Raw genomic sequence first — 24,752 nt, forward strand, 5'->3', positions numbered from 1 at the left:
CTTTAAGACGCTGAAATTACCTATCTTGCCGTGTTTTCCCCTTCACTTCGTCTGGCGTCCGATACTAGTCAAGTGTAGACTCTGCAGAATAGGAGGGGCTGTTGGTTGCTCTACAACTCACCTACCATGCCTTTCATCGTCCAGAAAGCTGTCTGCACTGGACGTTATTTGGTGGCAGTGAGAGCCGTCTTTCTTCATTTCCGGGACAGTAGATCTCCTCCACTTTCCTGACGTGCCACAACACACTGTAGCCCTGTGGTGGGCAGCGGACTGCAGTGCTAGGACCCTCGGGGCCTCCATCTTGTTAGTGCGGTCCCTCGAAAGGAATTGGCAACTCCATTTTGGGGGAGGGCCAAATGGACTAATTGTGGTTTTTTCCTTGGCAAAAGTCACAGAGTAATGATGGTTGTGAAGTAGACTCATTGTACGCTTACTATTTAATGTAATTTTTTTTTTTTTTTTTTTTTTTTTTTGCGGTACGCGGGCCTCTCACTGCTGCGGCCTCACCCATTGCGGAGCACAGGCTCCGGACGCGCAGGCTCAGCGGCCATCGCTCACGGGCCCAGCCGCTCCGCGGCATGTGGGATCCCCCCAGACCGGGGCACGAACCCGTGTCCCCTGCATCAGCAGGAGGGCTCTCAACCACTGCGCCACCAGGGAAGCCCTATTTAATGTAATTTGATTTATGAAATTTAGTTTTCTAAGATAAGTTTATATTTTTTCTAAACAGCATAGTAATGTGATATCATGTCCTGGAGAAATCATTAAATTCTGGCTGGTGCTCAGAGAGCTATTATATTATGCCGGTTGACCAAACTTGGGCTTGAAAATATGTTTGGAGTGACTTTTCTTCTTTAACTCACTAGCGATGCTGTAGTGCTGTCATAATAGTTAATTTCTTGTTTCTCTTACAGCTGCTAAAGAACATGTCATTTCTTACAGAAAGTTTGAAGTAGAAAAGTTTCCTGAGGTAGAAGAAGGCTCTTTCCCACAAATTTCTATTAAGCATGATTATTCCATTGATTTACCACAGGCAAAGTTGTGGCCTTTGAGTCTTAGAAGCCCAGGATACGAATTTTGTCATTTAAGGAGACTGGATCAATATATTAGAGGCAAAATAAAATGAAATTTAGTATTAATGGGTGAAATAAGAACATGAATTTGTTCACTTACAATGAGAGATATGGTAAACTGTCATAGAAATGGTAATATAGCCTTCATGACAAGCTCATTTTCTCCTAGAAGGGAATCATACACAGAAAGCCTGCTTGCTATGGAATGGAGATAGAAAAGAGCAAGTTATATGAATCACTATTTTTCAAATTATTTATTTATACTTTATTTTTTATCGAAGTATAGTTGACTTACAATATTATATTAGTTTCAGGTGTGCAATATAAAGATTCAATTTTTTTATACATTACAAAGTGGCCACCGTAAGTCTAGTTACAATCTGTCACCATATAAAGTTATTGCAGAGCTATTGACTGTATTCCCTATGTTGTACATTACATCTTCATGACTTATTTGTTTTGTAACTGGAAGTTTGTACCTCTTAGTCTCCCTAACCTATTTCACTCATCCCCCACCGCCACCCCTCTAGCAACCACCAGTTTGTTCCCTGTATCTATGAATCTGTTTCTCTTTTGTTACATTTCTTCATTTGTTTTCTTTTATATATTTCATGTATAGGTGAAATCATACAGTATTTGTCCTTCTCTATCTGACTTTATTCACTTAACGTAATGTCCATGTTATTGCAAATAGCAGATTTCATTTTCTCTCTCTTTTTTTTGGCTATGCCACGCGGCTTGCAAAATCTTCCCCAACCAGAGATTGAACCCGGGCCCCGGCAGTGAAAGCGCTAAGCCCTAACCACTGGACCACCAAGGAATCACCTCATTCTTTTTTATGACTAATAGTCCATTGTATATATATATATACCAAGTCTTCTTTATCCATTCATCTATTGATGGACAATTCGGGTGCTTCCATGTCTTGGCTGTTTTAAATAATGCTGCATTGGGGTGCACATATCTTTTTGAATTAGTGTTTTTGTTTTCTTCAGACAAATGCCCGGAAGTGACATTGCTGGATTATGTGGTAATTCTATTTTTAATTATTTGAGGAACTTTCATACTGTTTTCCAGAGTATCTGCAGCAACTTACATTTCCACTGAGAGTGCATGAAGATTCCCTTTTCACTACATCCTCTCCAACACCCTTTTTTGGTTGTCTTTTTGATAATAGCCATTCTGACAGGAGTGACGTGATATCTCACTGTGGTTTTGATTTGCATTTCCCTGATGATTAGTGAAGTTGGGTATCTTTTCACGTGTGTGTTGGCCATCTGTAGGTTTTCTTTGGAAAAATGTCTATTAAGAGTCAACCCACTTTTTAATGTTTTTTTTTTTGATGTTGAGTTGTATGAGTTCTCTGTATATTTTGGATATTAACTCCTTATAAAGTATAATGTTTGCAAATACCTTCTCCCGTTCAGTAGACTGCCTTATTGTTTTGTGGATAGTTTCCTTTGCTATGCAAGTTTTTTAGTTTGATGTAGTTCCAAATGTTTTTTTTTTTGCTGCCATTTTCCTTGCCTGAGGAGAGGTATCTAAAAAAATAGTGCTAAGATTTCAAAGAGTATACTGCATATGTTTTCTTCTAGGAGTTTTATGGTTTGAGGTCTTACATTTAAGTCTTTAATTCATTTTGAGTTTATTTTTGTATATGGTATGAGAAAGTAGTCCAGTTTGATTCTTTTGCATGTGGCTGTCGAGTTTTCCCAACAACCTTTATTGAAGAGGCTGACTTTTCCCCGTTGTATATTCTTGCCTCCTTTGTCTTAGATTAATTTGCCCATATTAGTGTGGATGTATTTCTGGGCTCTCTAGTCTCTTCAGTTGACCTGTGTGTCCGTTTTTGTGCCAGTAACGTACTGTTTTGATTACTGTGGCTTTGTAGTATAGTTTGAAATCAGGGAGTGTGATACCTCCAACTTTGTTCTTCTTTTTCAAGATTGTTTTGGCTATTTTGGACCTTTTATATTTCCATACAAATTTTAGAATTATTTGTTCTAGTTCTTTGAAAAATGCCATTGGTATTTTCATAGGGATTGTATTGAATCTGTAGATTCCCTTGGGGAGGATGGTCATTTTTACAATATTGAGTCTTCCAATCCATGCGCACAGTATATCTTTCCATTTGTTTGTGTCATCTTCAGTTTCTTTCATCATTGTCATAGTTTTCTAAATACAGGTCTTTTATTGATACCTCCTTAGTCATATTTATTCCTAGGTATTTTATTCTTTTTGCCACAGTTGTAAATGAGATTTTTTTCTTAATTTCTCTGATAGTTCATTGTTGGTGTATAGAAATGCAACAGATTTCCGTATATTAATTTTGTATCCTGCACCTTTACTCAATTCATTTATTAGTTTTAATAGCTCTTTGGTGGTATCTGTAGGATTTTCTATATATCAGGTATTTCTAATATCATGTCATATGCAAACAGTGATAGTTTTACTTCTTCCTTTCCAACTTGGATTCCTTTTATTTCTTCTTCTTGTATGATTGCTTTGGCTAGCAAAGCTACCAGTTGCTTTGATTTGACTTCCAATACTATGTCGAATAAAAATGGCAATATTTGGCATCCTTGTCTTGTTCCTGATCATAAAGAAAATCCTTTCAGCTTTTCACCGTTGAGTATGCTGTTGGCTGTAGGTTCATATATGACTTCTATTATGTTGAGGTATGTTCCCTCTATACCCATTTTGCTGAGAGTTTTTATAGATGGATGTTGAATCCTGTCAAAAGCTTTTTCTTCATCTACTGCGATGATCCTATGGTTTTTATTCTTCAGGTTTTTTTTTTTTTTTTTTTTTTTTTTTGCGGTACGCGAGCCTCTCACTGCTGTGGCCTCACCCCTTGCAGAGCACAGGCTCCGTACGCTCAGGCTCAGCGGCCATGGCTCACGGGCCCAGCCGCTCCGCAGCATGTGGGATCTTCCCGGGCCGGGGCACGAACCCGAGTCCTCCGCATTGGCAGGCGGACTCTCAACCACTGCGCCACCAGGGAAGCCCTATTCTTCAGGTTTTTTTCATATGGTGTATCACATTGGTTGATTGGCAGATATCTCACCAGCCTTAAATCCCTGAGTTAAATCCCACCTGATCATGGTATATGATTCTTTTAATGTATTGTTGAATTTGGTTTGCTTATATTTTGTTGAGGATTTTTGCATCTGTGTTCATCAGTGATATTGTCTCTTAAAGTGATATTTTCCTTTTTTTGTGGTATCTTTGTCTGGTTTTGCTATCAGGTGATGTTGGCCTTGTAGAATGAGTTCATAAGTGTTCCTTCCTCTTCAGTTTTCTTTGACTAGCTTGAGAAGGATAGGTGTTAACTCTTTCTTAAGTGTTTTGTAGAATTCACCTTTGAAGCTGCCTGGTTGTGGACTTCTGTTTGTTGGGAGTTTTTTGATTAGTGATTCAATTTAATTATTGGTGAGCAGTCTTTTCATACTGTTTTTCCTTCCTGTTTCAGTCTTGGGAGGTTGTATGTTTCTAGAAATTTATCCATTTCTTTTAGGTTGTCTATTTTATTGGTATAAAATTATGTATAGTAATCACTTATGATCTTTTGTATTTCTGTGGTATCATTGTAACTTCTCTTTCATTTCAGATTTTATATATTCTTCTCTCTATTCATAAGTCTGGCTAGAGGTTTAGCAATTTTATTTTTTCAAAGATCCAACTCTTAGTTTCATTTATCTTTTCCATTTTTTTTAGTCTCTATTTCATTTATTTCTGCTGTGAACTCTGTTTTTTCCTTTTACTAACTTTGGGTTTTGTTCTTTTCGTAGTTCCTTTTGGTGTAAGGTTAGATGGTTTATTTGAGATTTCTTGCTTCCTGAGATAGTCTTGTATTGCTATAAACTTCCCTCTTAGAACTGCTTTTGCTGTGTCTCATGGATTTTGGATCATTGTGTTTTTGTTTTCATTTGTCTCCAGGTATTTTTTGATTTCATGTTCAATTTCTTTAGTGATGTATTTGTCGTTTAGTAACATATCTGCATGTTTTATTTTTTGCAGTTTTTTTCTTGTAATTGATTTCTAATCTCTGTTGTGATCAGAAAAGATGCTTGATATGATTTCACTCTTCTTAAATTTATTGAGACTTGTTTTGTGGCCTAGCATATGATGTATCTTGGAGAATGTTCCATGTGTGCTTGAAGAATGTGTGTTCTGCTTTTGCATAGAACGTTCTATATATATCTCTTAAGTCCATGTGATCTAATGTGTCATTTAAGGCCATTGTTTCCTTATTGATTTTCTGTCTGGGTAATCTGTCCATTGATGTAAGTGGGGTGTTAAATTTGCCTACTGTTATTGTGTTTCTGTCAGTTTCTTCCTTTATGTTTGTTAGTATTTGCTTTAGGTATTTAGGTGCTCCTGTGTTGGGTGCATATATATTGACAATTGTTATATCTTCTTGTTAGATTGATCCCTTTATCGTTGTCTATTGTTATTCTTTGTCTCTTGTTACAGTCTTTGTTTTAGAGTCTGTTGTCTGCTATAAGTATTGCTACCCCAGCTTTCTTTCCGTTTCCCTTTGCATAGAATACCTTTTTTCACCCTTTCACTTTCAGTCTCTGTGTGTCTTAACTCTGAAGTGAGTCTCTTGTAAGGCAGCATACATGCTGTGTCTTTTGATCGGAGCATTTAGTCCATTTACATTTACAGTAATTATTGATAGGTGTGTACTTATTGCTCTTTTGTTAATTGTTTTCTCATTCTTTTTTAAGTTCTTTATTTTTTTTCATTTGCTCTCTTCCCTTGTGATTTGATGGCTATCTCTTTTTTTTTTTTTGGCTCCACAATGTGCCTTGTGCAATCTTACTTCCCTGACCAGGGATCGAACCTGGGCCCATGGCAGTGAAGGTGCCGAGTCCTGACCACTGGACTGCAAGGGAATTCCCTTGATGGCTATCTTTAGTGTTATGTTTGGATGCCTTTCTCTTTTTTGTATATCTATCTATTTTATGTTTGGTTTGTGGTTACCATGAAGTTCATATATAACAACCCCCTTCCCTCCCTAACTCTCTCTCCCCACTGTCTCTCCCTCTCCCTCTCCCTCTCCCCCTCCCTCTCCCCTCCCCTCCCCCTCCCCTCCCCTCCCCTCCCCCTCCCCTCCCCTCCCCTCCCCTCCCCTCCCCCTCCCCCTCTCTCCCTCCCTCCTTCCCTCTTGTCTCTCTCTCTCTCTCTCTCTCTCTCTCTCTATATATATATACACACACACACACATATATGTGTGTGTGTGTATGTACTATGATTATTTTAAGTTGATGATCTCTTAAATCCTAATGCATTCTAACAATTTTGTGTTTTTTCTCCCTACCCCCCAAATTGAATGTTTTTGTCTTAATTTTTTTGAATCTTTTTGTTTATGTATCCCTTAACTACTTATTGTGGATATAGATGATTTTACAACTTTTCTTTTTTAACCTTCCTGCTAGCTTTATAAGTGGTTCATCTACTACATTTACAGTATGTTTGCCTTTACCAATAAGATTTTTCCTTTTGTAATTTTCATATTTCTAGTTATGGTCTTTTCTTTTCCACTTAGAGAAGTCTTTGTACATTTCTTGTAAAGCCAGTTTAGTGGTGCTGAACTCTTTTCACTTTTGCTTTTCTGTAGAACTTTTTATCTCTCCTTCAGATCTGAATGATAGCCTTGCCAGGTAGAGTATTTTGGGTTATAGGCTTTTCCCTTTCATCATTTTGAATGTATTATGCTACTCCCTTCTGGCCTGCAAAGATCAGCTGATGATCTTTTGGAAGTTCTCTTGTACATAACTAGTTGCCTTTCTTTTTTTTTTTTTTAAGATTTTTTTAACATGGACCATTTTTTAAAGTCTTTATTGAATTTGTTACGACATTGCTTCTGTTGTATGTTTTGGTTTATTTGGCCGCAAGGCATGTGGGATCTTAACTCCCCGACCAGGGATTGAACCTGCACCCTCTGCGTTGGAAGGCGAAGTCTTAACCACTGGACAACCATGGAAGTCCCATAACTAGTTGCTTTTCTTTTGCTGCTTTTTAAAAAAAATTTTATTTATTTTTGGCTGTGTTGGGTCTTCATTGCTGTGCACGGGTTTTTTCTAGTTGTGGCGAGTGGGGGCCACTCTTCTTTGCAGTGCGTGGACCTCTATTTGCGATGGTTTCTCCTGTCATGGAGCATGGACTCCAGGTGCACGAGCTTCAGTAGTTGTGGCTCACGGGCTCTAGAGCGCAGGCTCGGTAGTTGTGGCACACAGGCCTAGTCACTCTGTGGCATGTGGGATCCTCCCGGACCAGGGCTCGAACCCATGTCCCCTGCATTGGTGGGCAGACTGTTAACCACTGCTCCACCAGGGAAGCCTTCTTTTGCTGTTTTTAAGGTTCTGTCTTAATCTTTAATTTTTGCCATTTTCATTTTAATGTTTCTTGCTGTGGACCTCTTTGGTTTTATCTTGTTGGGGACTCTCTGTACTTCTTGGACCTGGATATGTTTTCTTTCCCAGGTTAGGGAAATGTTCAGCTATTATTTCTTCAAATAAGTTCTCTTCCCCTTTCTCTGTCTCTTCTCCTCCTGGGACCCCTTATAATGCTAACGTTACACATTGGATGTTGTCTTAGTGGTTTCTTAAACTATCTTCATTTTTAAAAATTATTTTTTCTTTTTTCTCTTCAGCTGGGTGATTTCAACTCCTCTGTCTTCCAGTTTGTTGCTCTGTTCCTCTGTATCATCTACTCTACTGTTTATTCCTTTTAGTGTATTTTTTATTTCAGTGATTGTATTCTTCATATTCGTTGGGTTTTTTCCTTATGTTTTTTAACTCCTTGTCACACTTCTAAGAGTGTTCATCCATTTTTCTCCTGAATTTATTGAGCATCTGTATGATCATGACCTTGAACTCTTTATTGGGTAGATTGCTTATCTCCATTTTGCTTAGTCCTTCTGGGGTTTTGTCTTGTTTCTTCCTATGGTATGTATTCCTCTGTCTCCTCATTTTACTGAATTAATTATCTATCTTTATTTCTATGAATTAGGTCGGTTGTGTTTCCCAATCTTGGACAAGTGGCTTTGTGTAGGAGTTGTCCTATGGGGCCCAGTGGCACACTCCTCTTTGGTCACAAGAGCTATGTGCTCTAGGAGTGTCCCTTATGTGGGCCCTTCTTTTTTGGTGGGGCTGCCCTGTGGCCTGGTTGATTGTCAGGTCCTGCCTCCTGTGGTGGCTGCCACTGGTGGGTGGGGCTGGGTACTAGCGTAGCTGACTACAGGTCGCCAGGGGGTGGCCTCCAGGGCTGTTGCCATCTGGTTAGTGGTTGGGTAAGCTCCTGTTGCTAATAGGCTAGAGGGAGGACTCCAAGCTGGCTTTTGTACCATCAGTGTCTTCGTGGAAGAACAGACTTCCAAAAATGGCTGCTGCGAGCATCTGTGTCCCCAGGGGAGTCCCAGTGGCCCTCTTGCCTCTCCAGGGGGCTCTCCAAGATTAGCCGGTGGGTTTGATATAAGCTTCTTTCAAATTATTGCTTCTCAGAGCTGTATCTCAGAGTGGGTGAGATTTTGTGTGCGCCCTCTAAGAGTAGAGTCTTTTTTTCTACAGCACTCTGCCTCTCTTGTATGCAAGCTCTGCTGGTCTTCAAAGGCGGGTATTCTGGGGGCTCATCAACCTGGTGCAGGAGCCCTGGGCTGGGGAGCCTCATGTGGGGCTTGAACTCCTTGCTTCTCGGGGAGAACTTCTGCATTTGTGATTATTCTCCTATTTTTGGGTCACCTGCCCATGGCTGTGCGTCTTGTCTATACTGGGTCTCCACCACTCCTACCCATCCCATTGTGGTTCCTTCTTTGTATCTTCAGTTGCAGAAAATCTTTTCTGCTGTTCTTCCGGTTGTTCTTATAGGTAGCTGCTCTTTAAATAGTTGTACTTTTGGTGTGTTTGTGGGAGGAGGTGAGCTCAGGGTCTTCTTACTCTGCCATCTTGGCCACACCCCCCTAAATTAAATATTTATTATTTTTAGATTAACAAAGTGAATTCATGTATCTTCACAGTATGTGTGATCTTGCCAATAAGCAGTGCTAGAGGTTGCTTTTGGGACACTTTTTCTCTCCTTTCCCCTCCCTCCATCTATCCTCCTCCCCTTCCCTTCACTTTTTTAAGCTTTCACTACCTAACCTGTTGTACTCTCGCTTCTGTCTCCACCACTCTCCTGAAGTTACTCTTGCTGAAGTTAACAACCTTAATCTAGTATCTTATGGTATTTGGTACAGTGAGTTTCTAAGTGTGATACCGATGGCAGAAATATAAGGAAGACGTTAATAAATTTGTTCACATCAAAATAAACTTTTGTATTTCAATAAAATTGAAGACAAATGGCATATAAGCAAAAAAAATTCATACCGGAGAAGGGCTAACATCGTCATTAAAGAAGCTTCTACAAACTAATGAAAAGAAGATGAACTTGAAGATGGTGGAGTAGAGGGATGTGGAACTCACCTCCTCCCACAAGTACATCAGAAATACATCTATGGGACTTCCTTGGTGGTGCAGAGGTTAAGAATCTGCCTGCCAATGCAGGGGACACGGGTTCGAGCCCTGGTCCGGGAAGATCCCACATGCTGCGGAGCAACTAAGCCCATGCACCACAACTACTGAGCCTGTGCTCTAGAGCCCATGAGCCACAACTACTGAGTCCGCTCGCCTAGAGCCCGTGCTCTGCAACAAGAGAAGCCACTGCAATGAGAGCCCATGCACCACAATGAAAAGTAGCCCCCGCTCGCCGCAACTAGAGAAAGCCTGCGCGCAGCAACAAAGACCCAACACAGCCAAAAATAAATAATACATTTTAAAAAATACATCTATATGTGAAACTATTCTCATGGAATACCTACTGAAAGCTGGCAGAAAATCTCATACAACCAAAGCTGCAGTAAAGATCCCCAAGTAATTAAATAGGACAAAGGGAAAAGGGAGACGAGGAATTGGGATGGGACCTGCCCCCTGGAAGGGAGCTGTGAAAGAGGAAATGTTCCCTCACTCTGGGGACCTCCTTTACCGGCTGGGAGGTTCGGTGGGACAGATAGGGAGCTTCAGAGGCTTGGGAGGACAGTGTGGAAACCGGCCTGCTGTCCTACAGGGTAGAGAGAGTGCAGCACAGACCATCTTGGCCATGCCGCTGCACTTTCCAGCCTGTGATGCGCCTGCTGGTGTGTGCAGCAGCTGGGTGCTGCAACTCAGGCTTCAGCAGACAGACCCGGGGAGGGACTCGGGCTGGGTGCATGGAGACAGCCCGATGGGCCTGGAGCGTGGCACAGGACACACCTGGGGGTGCGCACAGCAGGAGCGTGGGCCCGCCGTCGAGCCTGTTGTCAGTGCATAAAGGGAGGGGTGTGGGCCGCCTTAGCAGCCCACTATCAGCATGCTCACAGCGGGCATGGCTCTGGCTGCCGTGGAGTTTGTGCAGTTTGTGGGCGTGCACACAGAGGCGGGGCTGAAATCAGAGCCCGTCACCGGTCCTCCCACAGCGGGTCCCGGGCTGTGGCAGTGGCTGGCTCCTGTGGTGGTGCGTGGGTTTTGGGACAACTCATGCATGCCTGAGGGACGTCCACGGCGGCCCTGAGGTGGCCCCTGAGGGCAGCACTAGCACTAGTTCACTAACAGTGACGTCTGTGTGTGTGCGCACGGGTGGCGTCACAGAGTTGCGTGTCCTGGTGGATAGCTCCTGGGGAGAAGCACACACTGGCTCCTGTCTCCCAGTGCTCCAGGCCCTCACTCCTCGTGTTGCAGCTTGGAACTGGATCTGGGGGCTTCACCTGTGACAGCCGAGGAGCAGACCCTGTCCCCGACAGGGCTGTGACAACTACAGGGCAGAGAAGAGGCCCCACGCAGTAACAACTGCAGGCTCTGGTCACCACAACACCAGACACACCCCTTAGCAAGGGGACAAGGGCCAGCACACCCTGAGGAAAGACATGGCAAGCATCCACACTAAAAACAGCCTTCACACCAAAAATATCAGACTCACACAGTCTACACAGGGACACTCCCACATAAAAACAGCCCTGTGAGACCACGATAGATAACTGTTTCTCTTAAATTCTTAGAGTCAGAGAAATTTAACTAAAATGAAAAAGCAGAGGAACTACTCCCAAGTAAAAGAACAAGAGGAATCCCCTGAAGGAACAATGAAATAGACCTCTCCAGTCTACCAGACCCTGATTCAGAAAAGGAGGTAATAAAAATGCTGAAGGAGTTAAGAAAGACTATTGATAGAAATGCAGGTCACTGTAACAAGCAACTAGAAACTATAAAGAGGATGCAATGTTTATAGCAGCACTGTTTATAATAGCCAAGACATGGAAGTAACCTAAATGTCCATCGACAGAGGAATGGATGAAGAAGATGTGGTACATATATACAGTAGAATATTACTCAGCCATGGATAAAGAAGATGTGGTACATATATACAATAGAATATTACTCAGCCATAAAAAAGAATGAAATATGCCATTTGCAGCAACATGGATGGACCTAGAGATTATCATACTAAGTGAAGTAAGACAGAGACAAATATCATAAGATATCACTTATGTAAAATCTAAAAAATGATACAAATGAACTTACTGACAAAACAAATAGACTCACAGACATAGAAAACAAAATTGTGGTTACCAAAGGGGAAACGGGTGGCAGGGACAAATTAACAGTTTGGGATTAGCATGTACAAGCTACTGTATACAAAATAGATAAACAACAAGAACCTACTGTATAGCACAGGGAACTATATTCCTAATCTTGTAAACACCTACAGTGGAAGAGAATCTGAAAATATGTATACATGTATCTGGAATACTTTGTTGTGCACCTGAAATTTACACAGTATTGTAATCAACTATACTTCAATTAAAAAACAATAGAGAAGACTATCCCAGTAGAAAATGGACAAAGAACCTGAATGAATAGTTCAAAAGAGAAGAAATGCAACAGTTCAGAAACGTGGAAGAATTTTTCAGATTCATTGGTAAGCAAAGGAGCTTACAAAAAAAAGTGAGACACTGCTTCCCCCCATCCAACATAACGAATAACAGTAAGAACAGATTGTGACACAGTGCTCACTGTCTGTAGGTCACTGTTCTCTAGACATTAATGAAATTGACTAATCCTCCCAGCAGCTCTATAAGCAGGTCCTGTTGTTGGCCATATTGTACAGGTGAACAAACTGTGCTACTTAAAGATAAGTAACTTGTCCAAGGTCAAATAGCAAATAAGTGCTGAAGCCAGGATTTAAACCCAGGCTCTCTGACTCTAAGGTTTTAGTGCTCTTTGACTACTACCCTTTATTACCTCTGAAATATTTTAATAAATAATAACCACTGTTAAAAGAGTACGTAGGAACAGGCATTTTTATTCACTGCTGGTCAGAATGCAAGCAAGCTAGTAGGCGTGTTTGAAAGCTTTAACATGTGCGTATTCTTTGAACTCACAGTGTGTACTATGGAAATCTTTATAATGAGTACATAAAAATGTATGTACAGAAATTTAATCTAAAGTTCTTTTATAATAGCAAACACTGTAAACAGCCTAAATGTCTAATAAGAGAGGATTAGGTAAATAACTTTGGGAAATAGTCTTGCTAAGCTTGTGTTCTTATTGCAGGTAGTAAAGTAATGCTGCTAATTAATTAGTTCATGTAGGAAAAGGTTTGCTTCATCCTCCATTAAGTATGTACAGTATTTGACTTTCCAAAGTATTCTTATAAGATTGAAATGTCACTGGTTTTCTCTTTTTAGCTATCTCTAGGTTGCATGACTAAAATTGAGTTAAAGTTTATTTAACCTTCAGTAAAGATTTTATATATCTTTTTTTTAAGTAAGCAAATCACTGAGGAATAGAATTTGAATTAAATATTATAATTGTTATAGACGACATGCTTTATTTCTATTAACTGTTACTCTTTTTTTTAAATATCTAGCCTATCTGTTAAGATGCCTTAGAAAAAGAACCATGGAGAAGTATGTTAGAGTACAGAAGATTGGAGAAGGTTCATTCGGAAAAGCCATTCTCGTTAAATCTATCGAAGATGGCAGACAGTATGTTATCAAAGAAATTAACATCTCAAGCGTAAGTGTATTTTTCATTTGGTCATCCAAGTAGAAGTCTGGTTACAGGAGAGAATAAAAAAATATATGGCAATGCATGACCGAAAGTGAAAGACTGCCGTAATCGCAGAGAGAACCACTAATTGCAGAAGAGTCTGTAAATCCTTTCAGATTTTTTTCTGTGATGTGTGCTCATGTTTATGTGTTTAAAAAAGATACCTCACCTACTGTTCTGTGACTTAATCTGGTTTGAACATCTTAAAATGTTTTTGTTGTATTTGTGCCTTCAACTTATTCTTTTTAACTTCTAGCTATATTTTAGTATTTGGGCTGTGCTTCATTGGTAGGTTTTTTTTTTTTTTTTTTAAATATTTATTATTTGGTTGTGCTGGGTCTTAGTTGCGGCAGGCGGGCTCTTTAGTTGCAGCTTGCGGGCTCCTTAGTTGTGGCTAACTGGCTCCTTGCAGCTTGCGGGCTCCTTAGTTGCGGCTTGTGGACTCCTTAGTTGCGGCATGCCTGTGGCATCTAGCTCCCTGACCAGGGTTTGAACCCAGGCCCCCTGCATTGGGAGCGCGGAGTCTTATCCACTGCGCCACAAGGGAAGTCCCGGTAGCATTATTTTTAAGCACTCTCTTTTTGATGGACTATTATGTTGTTTATTTACTTAATTTACTATTTTCTTTTTTCCTTCTATTTAAGATGTCCAGTAAAGAAAGGGAAGAATCAAGGAGAGAAGTTGCAGTGCTGGCAAACATGAAGCATCCAAATATTGTCCAGTATAGAGAATCATTTGAAGGTCAGATAAATTTTGCAAGAACGCTCAAAAGAACTCCTAAGCCTTATGACAACTGTTGTATACTTCCCTTTTAAGGATCTTTTTGTGAATTATTCTCAGGAAGAAAAGTATATCATTTCTGCTTCAATACACATGCATTTTAGACATAGGAGGAACAGTCATTTACACCTTTTTAACTAAACTTCTTTTAAGTGCTACCACCACTGCCACTGAGAAAATGTTCCGATTTTAGAAATTATCCTGCTTGAGAGTGTTCTCAGGTTCTTAAAATATTATAAAGTATTGCTGTTTTGGAAATATCTACCATCATATTTGGTAATGCAGGAACTAAGATAAGACAAAGCTTCTCTAAAGGCAGGAGAAGGTGGTTTATTGAAGCCATTCCCATTATCATAAATCTCTGTCAGTTGCAAAATAGATAATCTAGATTGAAAGTAAAAGATAGTTTAAATGACCATTTCAGGGTCACATTACATACCAGTTTCAGCAGCTGAATTAAAGTGTCCTTGTTCCCAAATAAACTTGGTATCTAGTAAAGTAGAACATACTTTTAAAAAGTATATGGATCATTAACACCTTATGCCATAAAGTACTCAGTTTATTTATTTTATGATGGCAGTGAAATGAGGCTTTATAGCTCCTGTGAAAGAGTACAATGTTAACCATCTCTTCTTTCTCAGGACCTTGAATTTCCTTTTTTTTATCTTTCCCTTAGCATCTGTCTTTTAGTTTCTTCTTTCGTCACCAAGATTTTACTATTTCAAGGTAAAAGGTTTGAATGTATGTCAACACATGTTCTATCAGACGTTTTGTATTTATGTTGAATGCTTCACCTAGAAACATCTGAATGATTCAAAAGGGATAGCACGTTCTTTAAATAAGGTTATATTGTTACTGGCGTTTAGTTTTAAAGGAGTAAATGCTCGTGGTAAACGTATTCAGGAGTGCAGACATGCATGAACCCCAAGCTCTCTGTTCCTCCCACTCATTCTCATTCCCTAGGGGTAAGCAATGTGAATAATTCCACATTGATTCCTTCCTATATTTTCTGTGACCGTGTGGAACAGGCATATGTTTGTAGCCTTTGACATTTAAAAACAAGTGGGATTGTGTCTATTTATGTCTGCATCTAGTTCTTTTCACTTTGTCTCTCATGGGTATCTTTCCATGTTACTGTGTATTGATGCACCCCATTCTTTACAACTTTCTTGTAACATCTGCAGTGTTTTCCATCGGATGCACTTTATGGCTGTATCACAATTTGTTTAGCCTCTTTTCTGTTATGGATACTTAGGTTGTATTTAGTGTTTCACTGTTACAGGTAGTGTTGCACTGGACCTCCTTGTACAGGTGTCTGTGTACTGTGGCAGTCTTTTAGGAGTGGAGTCCTTAGACTAAAGGGCATGAGAGTTCCTTTTTCTCACAAGCTCTCCAACCCTGGCCTATAGTTCATTCTCAGATTTATAAGATGTAGTTTCGTCTGGTGATTCTATACATTTGGTATAGAATTTGGTCCCTGTTTCTGCCTCACCTGAGCCATCTTCTCATTTTAATCATGTAGCTCTTTGGACCTCTTAGATTCTCATAGAGCTTTTGGGAGCTCTGAAACACAAATATTTAATTTTTCTCTAAAATGATTAAAAATAACTTACATATGTGAACATTTTAAATCTCTCAATTTTTAAAAATAAGCAAGTTGGTTAAAAAAGTGAAAATTTTGATGTTATTTTGAATGTCTGCCATGAAAGGTGAGGAAATTAGTGTCTTTACAATTCCTCCCCACTGGTTTTTGTTCATCTTGACAGGGTAAAAATATTTAATAATTATCTTTTGTTCTGAAATTATAATTCTTAGAGTTGTTTGGCCTTGGTTCTATATTTAGACAGATTCAATTCTTATTGTTAGTTCTTTTATAACTTAGATACCCCTTTCCAGAGATACTTGAATTTATCTCCAACTTTTCTGGATTTCATCAATTTTTTTTCATGACGAGCTTATGGATGCTGTATTCCCTCAATGCAGTTACTGTTTGCATTTCTGAGAGTGTCTAACTGATGCTTTTATACGTGAGTAAATATCTTTGATGACCCCTTTTCCCTTACAATCACATTATATCTTCTGGCATTGAATGTTTCTGTAGAAAAGTTTGAGGTCAGCATAAAGCTTCTCCTCTTGAAGGTAATTTACTTTATCTTTCCTCAATGCTCAAAGGATTCTTTCTTTAGAATTGAAATTCACCAGAATATGGCTTAGTATTAATAATTCTGATTTTGTCTCTCTTGGAACATTTTGTACCCCTTCTGCCTGCAGATTCTGGTTTTTCTTTGTTTCAGGAAAGTTTTCATTTCACTGTTTTTAAAGAATCCATATATATCTTAAGATAAGGAAAAATATTCCAAAATTTGTTTGTCATAAAGTTGTCTTAGCTTACAGATGAATTCTTTCTTATAAAGTCTCTTGTATTACAGGATGTGTTCTCAAATTTTAAAATACATTAAATAACAAAGTGGTTTTGGGGAAGAAAACTTCACTGAGTTAGTTTTGAGTGCTTATAGAGGTCCTCAGGCAGAATCAGTTTTAAAAAGAGGCGTCAGAGAAATTTAATACTGATGTCATAACTGCAGATACTATTGTAAGCCTTCTAAAGTCACTTAAAAGGCAGTATGGTTATGTTGTGACAATCATGCATAGGAACTCTCTAGGATTTTTTTTAAGGTCCCAATCTTATGTGTATGGGAATTAGGACATAGAAAAAATTCCACTGACAACATAAACAGATTTTAAAAGTGCTCTCTTTCAGTTAACTTAAAAGGAAATGAAGATCATGTGTATGGGGAAAACATAGGTGAATCAATAAAAGACATTTATATTGATGACACGTGAAAAATTCAGATAAAATTGTTTTGTAAAACTGGAGAGTGGGGAGAAAACAGTATTTTCAGGTATATAAATGTATAATTAGATTATATTAAATATTATAATTAGACATTTTTGTCTATATTCCTAACATTTTAAAATTTTTAAAAATTTGACCTTATCATTGGGATAGTGTTGTGTCACTGTATATTGGGGTATCTGTGTTATATACAGTTCTGTTTTCTCTACTGTTATTCATATATTGCTCTCTGTTTTTAGTTGTCTCTAGCTATCACCTTCTAACTGCTTTCATTCTTTTGTTTGTATTTTCCTACAGTCTGTGTTTTTTTAACCTCATAAGTTTGTTTTACTTCTTACTGTTGCAAAAGTAGCTTTTATATCTTTAATGGAAGCTTCTCAGTCTCACTTATGGAGCTTGTGTTGGCATTCACCTTGTTCCCCATTGGTGTTGCCAAAATCTAACTTCTCTGTGTACTTGAAGAAAGCTTTTCTTTGAGGCTAAATTCGGATTGCTTTTTGCTGCAGGTAACAGAAAATCTGGCCAGTATTGGCTTAAGTGAGAAAGATATTTAATGATCTCACCTAACCGGAAGTCTGAAAGATGAGCTGTCCTGTGTATATGGCAGCTTAGGCCCTGTCTGATTTCTACTCTGACATCCTTAATAGGCATGGTTTTAAGCCCAATCCTGTCTCCTTGTCCTGAGAAGACGCTTTGCAACTCCAGGCAGCGCCTGCATCCAAAAGATGCCAAAAGAAGGGGCAAGGGCAGCACCAGCAGCTTGCTCTTGTCTGTCCTGTGACCAGACGAGCCAGTGCTTTCTCAGAAGCCACTGTTCAGATTTCCTCCTAGATCTTAGTGACCGATATGGAGTCAGTGACCACCTCCAACTGTAGGGGAGACTGGGAATTAGGGAATCTAGGATTTTTTTCAGCTTCTCAAGTGAGAGGCGATGAAGGGAGAAAAGTGTTAGAATTACAGGGTTAGCCTGCCAGCAGTGCGTGCTTCGCTGAGAGGTCGTGGTTCGTGTCCTCTCTTAAACTCTCGGTCGTTTTTAACATGCCTTGAGGCTTTGTCACTCGCCTTACAGTCTTTTTGCTTCAATTTCAAGCAGTTTCTAGGTGGTCATTATGTTGGGGTTTTTTGGAGGGTGTTTCTTCAGTACTGTGTGAGCCCATTGGTGATAGGGGTGGTGTCTTATATTTCTGTATCCCTGGCATCTTGTGCAAAGTGCCTGGAACATAGTTGGCACTCAGATGCTTGAATGATCGAAGGAATACAAAACAGATTAGTATTTCCCTCATGCAGAAAAGACTTTTCTTTTAACCTTACATTTTAACTAGTACTTATCCCAAAATAAATGATAATTGTTTAAACAGCAAAAAAATATAGCAGAGCTCAGATATTTTTCTTCAGGATTGCTTCTCCATTTCCTTTCTCAGGTCCTGTTTAACCTTCTCTGTCTCCCTGTCTCTGTGTCTGTTTCTGTCTCTCACACACAAACACACACACCTTTTTAAAAAAACCTTGTAATGGTTTTATTTAATTTTTGCTACATGCAGATGGTACAGAATTCAAAGGTTACATAACAGTAAAAAATTTGCCTTCTGTTTCTAGTTTTGAGTCACATGTTTTTCCCTCCTGGAGGTACCCACTGTTTTACCACTATCTTGAGTTTCCCTCCAGAAATGTTCTAAGCGTTAATAAGCATACATAAATCATAGCACACGGTAGTTTTTTTTGGCTTTTTGTTTCTCATACTATGTAAATGGTGACATTCTATACATATTTTTCATAAGTAGTAGATTGTACGGTCTTCTGTTTTCTTTTTTTCGCACAGTGATTTCTCACATGTATATTTGGATGATCTTTTCGTATCAATTGTAAAGAGTTACACAGATTCTTAATCAGCTCATTCATGTAGGTTCCCAACCCTGGGCACAGTGGAAGCAGTGTATACAAGGTGAATGTGAGCACCGCGAGTAACAAGACCACCATCCAGGGTGCCGGGAGCAAGGCTGTCAGCACAAGGCAGCAAGAGAAGTGAACTCTGGGAAGGCTGTTCCTGGAGCTGTAATAGGTGATCTTGGCCACTCTTCCTTACCTGGGAAGAAGTGGTGTGGTCTTAGTCCTATGGAAGAGTGAGGGTGGAGAGAAGGATTAGAAGTGTTCTTCTCATCCTGTCTACCACAGGAAGGGTCATGGAAGTCTTTTATCCTGTGGACTGAGGCATACAGGTGATTAGGGAAGTGCCCCATCTTCATGTTCGTTCACAGATTATATATCACTACAAAGAGAGCTCCAGGAGAGTAGAGACTGTCTCACTGTTGAGTCCTGACAGTTCATCGCAGCATCTGTTATTTTGTTTGTTTAACAGGTAATTAAGTGGATGAAATAAAGCTGGAAAGTAATGGTCATCTAAAAACCAAGGTTACCCATCTCTGACAAATGATTGGAAAAATGTGATTTTTATAGTTGACGTTTAAGGAAATATATCTATTAAATGAAATCAACTATATCTGTCTGCATTTTGTCCATATTGCAGAGATGTTTATGTCAGTGTGGATAATGGGATGATATATTCTTGGCAGAAAAGTCATTAATGATGGAGTTGCCTGTTAACCCAAGTTACCGCACAGTCTGTACGTCCAGTAAACCTTGACTTTGCACTTCAGTTCTTCTGGCTGTGGTTCTGTTTTTAGTTTAGTGCAACGTATTTAATTAATTGCTGCTTTTTAGTAAACCCTTTAGGTACCTTTAATGTAGCTATGCTTTTGATGTACATTTTAAAAAATGGACTGTAACGTTTATATTTTTTAGAAAATGGCTCTCTCTACATAGTGATGGATTACTGTGAAGGAGGGGATCTGTTTAAACGAATAAATGCCCAGAAAGGCATTTTGTTTCAAGAGGACCAGGTGAGTTAGCACGTGGGAGACTGGCTCTTACTCCGTAAGTGTTGTTGAGAATTCATTCAGCGCTTGTTTGTTTGTACTACGAGTATTAACTGGACGCCTACTCCAGCTCTCGTGACCTCCCTCCTGAGTTCAGGTCCCGTCTCGTTTCCGTCTATGGCGATGCTGCTGTGTGTGTCGTATACGTTGTGTCCTGTGTGTGTGTGTAACTATATTTTTATGCGGGTAGCTGATTGATTACTCTATATGCTGTCAGTTGGCTTACTGCCACCTTATCTTAGAATGTGGCTTTGCTGTTAACTCCAGCTCTAGAAGCCTTGCCCTGCAACTGCGTGAAATCCAGTCTTTGTTTTGATTTCAAGGATCTCTAAAATATGAGCTATTCTACGTACACAGTCTTGTTTCTTGTTCCCTAGTGTGCACCCTTTTTCATGGATGTGCCAGATATTTATCGCACATTCATTTTGTGGTTGGCACTGGGACACAGGTTTATACCTCTCATTCTTCTTCCTGTGTATTTTTTGGATTATTTATTTTATTTTGGTAGTACCTTCTCCTCCGCATCCCTGACTAACATTTTACCATTTTTAAAAAAACTCAGCTCAAGTCCCAGCCTCTTTAGATTTTCCATAGGTACCCTGATTTTCCATGATCTTTTCTTTCTCTGAATTCCTATTGCATTTCTCATTATCACCCATCCTTAATTTTAATTGCAGGCTATTACGTAGGAGAATGGAGGGAGCTCTGTGCTAGGAGTGTTGCATTTGTTGTCTCTTTTAATTCTTAAATCCCCCTGTGAATTAGCGTACTGTAGTTTTCTCTATTTAATAGGTAAGAAAGCTAAGGTTAAGTACCTTGCCCAAAGTCACAATTGGTGTTTGAACCTACCCCTATCTAACAGCAGAGTTTATAAAATGTTCTTTTTACAAACTTAAATTGTAAAATTATTCAGAGGTTTGGAGATGGAAAGCCGTCTTCCCCTGCCGTTCTGTCCCTGAGATTACCACTGCTTTTGGTTTGGTGTGCTTTCTTTTTCATATTGAACATACACACGTATACACTGAGACATGCGTATTCAGAAATGGGATAGTATACATACCATGCTCTGTCTTGCTTTTGTCGCTTAAAAATTATCTTGATTACATTGACATGTCGGTCCATATAGATCAGTTGTATAAGGTTTTGTTTTGTTTTTTCGGGCACACCGTATGCGGGATTTTCGTTCCCCAGGCAGGGATCAAACCCGTGCCCCCCTGCAGTGGAAGCTCGGAGTCCTAACCGCTGGACCGCCAGGGAAGTCCCTAGATCAGTTGCATTAGTTTTAAGAGGTGCGTTATATTTCATTCCAGCAAAGCCCTTGCTTTGTTTCTTTTCACTTCGTACTCATTTCTGTTCCACTCCCCTCTATCCTTAGGCAGCCCTTCTAATGTCTTTAATCAATATCTCTGTCTATGTCTGCAAAATAGCCATCATTGTTTTGTATACATGTATTTTTAAATGTGTACCTGTTGTATTATATCTCATTCAGTTTTACTTTTCCCCTAAGGACTGTTTCTGATCCATCCGCTTTGCTGTCTGTACATCTGTTGTTTCTAGCTCCGACCTAATAGTCCATGGGATTCCTCCCAGTCTACACTCACCTTCAGTGCATTGTGCACCCTTATTATTGTACTCTGAATAATGTCACATTAGAGTTGTTTCTCCAAGCAGGTTGTAATTTACTGTAGAGCGGAGGCCCCAGTCTGCTTATGTCAAGGTACTGAGGAAGGCTGCGTCTGTGGTAGCACCGCCTTGGCACAATTCATCAGCTGATTGATAACGTCATACAGATGGGGACTTTGAGGGTCTTGGCAGCAACTTGGAGATATGGTAAGATGAGAGCTTGAGTTACAAGTACTATCGAGTAGGGTAGTATCGTATTCCTCAAGCTTTCCTTACCTCATGTTCCACAATTAAGCCTACTAGGCAGAGCCCAAAACTTGGAGTGAGAAGACTTGGGTTTGAGTGCTTGTCCTACTTATCAGCTTGGTAATTACGTTCACAAGTTACTTAACTGCTTTGTGACTTTACATCCTCACTCAGTAGTAGGGATATTCCTACCAGGTAGCCGACGGTACTGTTGTGGTGAAGGTCAGATAGTAATGTTTGTTTGTGTACCAGGTGCTATTTTTTTATTACAGTTTTATCTGATATGTTCCATTGCTTGTGCTTATTTTTATTCTTTTGTCTCTTTTGGACTTTAAAATGCTTGCTGTTAAATTCCGTAACATTATACTGTAAAGTACATTGATAATCTATGGGTTTAGTTTAGTTTAGTTTTTTTAATTAATTAATTAATTTATTTATTTTTGGTCTTTGTTGCTACATGCGGGCTTTCTCTAGTTGGGGCGAGCGGGGGCTACTCTTCGTTGTGGTGCGCAGGCTTCTCATTGCTGTGGCTTCTCTTGTTGCAGAGCACAGGCTCTAGGTGCATGGGCTTCAGTAGTTGTGGCACGTGGGCTCAGTAGTTGTGGCTCGCCGGCTCTAGAGCACAGGCTCAGTAGTTGTGGCGCACGGGCTTAGTTGCTCTACGGCATGTGGGGTCTTCCTGGACCAGGGCTTGAACCTGTGTCGCCTGCATTGGCAGGTGGATTCTTAACCACTGTGCCACCAGGGAAGCCCTATGGATTTGGTTTTTCTGTTGGATAAATATTCTTAGTACATAACGATATATATGTGTGTGTGTGTACATATATTTTTCTTGTAATCCTAGAAATTATGGAGATTTACTCTAGTTTTTTCGTCCATCTGAGATTATTCCATATAAACAATAAAAATTTGGCAAGCCTTTCTTTTAAGTTAATAGCATTTTTTCCTACCCTTCAAAATGACAAGTTTTGTTAGCCTATTTAAAATGGTAATTATTTACACAAAAACAACCTGCTACTCTCTGAGCTTTGAAGCAGGAAAACAGAGGTCAGAGGCCATTTTTGCTGTAGGCTGTAGGTTGAAATCAGTCTGAGATGGTTTTGTTCCATCTCTAGAATGGAAGTGGGAGCAGAGACGCGTGAGACAAGGAAATTCTCCAACTGCTCAAGCCATTCTCTTCAGTGATACTTCCTTGTTTGCATCTTTACCAGAAAAAAACCTCGTCAAGTTAGGAAGCAGGCTAAGTCTGTGACTTTTATTCAGTAGTAAACAATGATATGAAGTAAGTACATTCTGCTGAACAATCCTTGAATGGCCTTTCCCCATGTAGATATTAAAAAGATGTGCCACTGACTATTTTTGGCTTATTTCTAAGTGTTGGATAAATTTTCTGATAGTCTCGTCTCCTGGTAATTTACAAATGTATGTTCTTTTAAAAGAAAGTCTGGTCTCGTAGGGTTAGCCCTAATATTTAGGTGCAGTCAGAGTGTTAATTAGTCATACAGACTTCCTTGAGTTTGCTCTGAAAATCCAGAGCCTTATAGAATTGAGCACCTATGTAGCTACTAAGGCCACAGAATTGATTTCTGTCCAGAAGTTTTCATAAGGAATCTTAGATTGGACTTTTTAAAATACTATTTGTTCTTCTATCCCAAGGCCAGTAAACCAACCCCAGTACATTTTCCACTGAATTTCACCTGCAGTACCTATAAATTTGGGTGATTTTCTTTCTTCTTGAGGGTTTTCAGATTTGCCAAGGTTTTTGGCTACTACTAAATGACCTTGCCACCTGTGATGCTGAGACCTTGTAAGTCAGGCACTAGGCCAGTACCCTGGTGGCACAATGTAGGAATTGGCTCTGTGTGTATTTGTGGGCAGCAGGCTTGTCATAACTGATTGAATGAAATTCATCCTCACATAAGACAGTCCAAGTATGGCTTTGGTTGCACAATTGATTTGTGTAGTTATATTCTGGTAAAAAGGAGTGTACATTCTTATTGAACCAATGAAAATTACAATATTCCTGAAAAGTAAAACTCAGTAAAACTATTTCTAAATTCTGAAAGGGTCAGTGAGAAGCAGATAATCATTTCAAGATGTTATATTTCAGTCTAGAAAAGCACAATTTACTAAATTGAGGGTAGAGATAGATTAAGAAGAGAAAGAAGAGAACTTCATATGTTCATTAAGTATAGAAGGATGAAACGTTAAAAATATATGTATAATACCAGTTGTATTTCAAATAAATACACGTAATTAAATTTCATTTAACTCAGTTCATTCAGTCCTAGTAATTCTTATCATGCTGGGTTTTGGGTGAGTCTGCTTTTATGATGTATATCAGCTTCTGGACTGAAAAAGCCTTAGGAATATTGACTCAGTCCATTGTTCAACGTAAGCAGCATCAGCTCAGAAGCCTGTACTCAAGAGTGTGTTTTCTGAGGTGTCAGTAGTTTAGTGTTCCTAGTAGAGTCTTTTCCAGGAGCCTTCTGGTCATCAAGAAGCAAAGGCCTGTTTGATAATGAGACTGAAAGGCTGTAGTTAATTTCTTATAGTAACCAGTAATAGAATACAGTTCTCCATAGGGGTATTTGCTACTGGCTTGATGAATATTTTCCCTAAGGGTAAAAACGGACAGCAAAGTCATTGACAGATCTCTGGGACCTCCATAAAGCATGCATTTTCTGAAATATTTATATTAATAATATATATATATATTTTTTTGCTGTACGCGGGCCTCTCACTGTTGTGGCCTCTCCCGTTGCGGAGCACAGGCTCTGGACGCGCAGGCTCAGCGGCCATGGCTCACCGGCCCAGCTACTCCGTGGCATGTGGGATCTTCCCGGACCGGGGCACGAACCCGTGTCCCCTGCTTTGGCAGGCGGACTCTTAACCACTGTGCCATCAGGGAAGCCCAATAATATTTTATGTATACAAACTTAACCTAGAAAATGCTGAGCATCTTTGTTGATTTGGTAAGTCTTCCCATGCAGCTCTTATAAAAATGTTGAGCTAACTAATACATATGGTGAGAGGTAGCCTAGAATTTTTATTTTATTTTTTCTAAATTTAGGATCTAATCTTGGGGAGGAAAGATTACAGAGTTGTCAGAGAT

General features: G+C 39.6%; 1 protein-coding gene across 3 annotated transcripts in view; it reads left to right on the forward strand.

The window, feature by feature from the left end:
- Window positions 1–24,752, forward strand: part of NEK1 (NIMA related kinase 1) — a 215,009-nt gene that overhangs the window by 4,739 nt on the left and 185,518 nt on the right. For all 3 annotated transcript variants that reach the window (XM_032634868.1, XM_032634869.1, XM_032634870.1), the window contains exons 2-4: window positions 13,017–13,165; window positions 13,843–13,939; window positions 19,635–19,732. In XM_032634868.1, the coding sequence (XP_032490759.1) occupies window positions 13,049–13,165; window positions 13,843–13,939; window positions 19,635–19,732 (312 nt within the window). In that variant the 5' untranslated portion in view covers window positions 13,017–13,048. The remainder of the gene's footprint in view (window positions 1–13,016; window positions 13,166–13,842; window positions 13,940–19,634; window positions 19,733–24,752) is intronic.

The sequence above is a fragment of the Phocoena sinus genome, chromosome 6 (genome assembly GCF_008692025.1).
Source record: "Phocoena sinus isolate mPhoSin1 chromosome 6, mPhoSin1.pri, whole genome shotgun sequence".
In the NCBI taxonomy this organism is placed as follows: Eukaryota; Metazoa; Chordata; class Mammalia; order Artiodactyla; family Phocoenidae; genus Phocoena; species Phocoena sinus.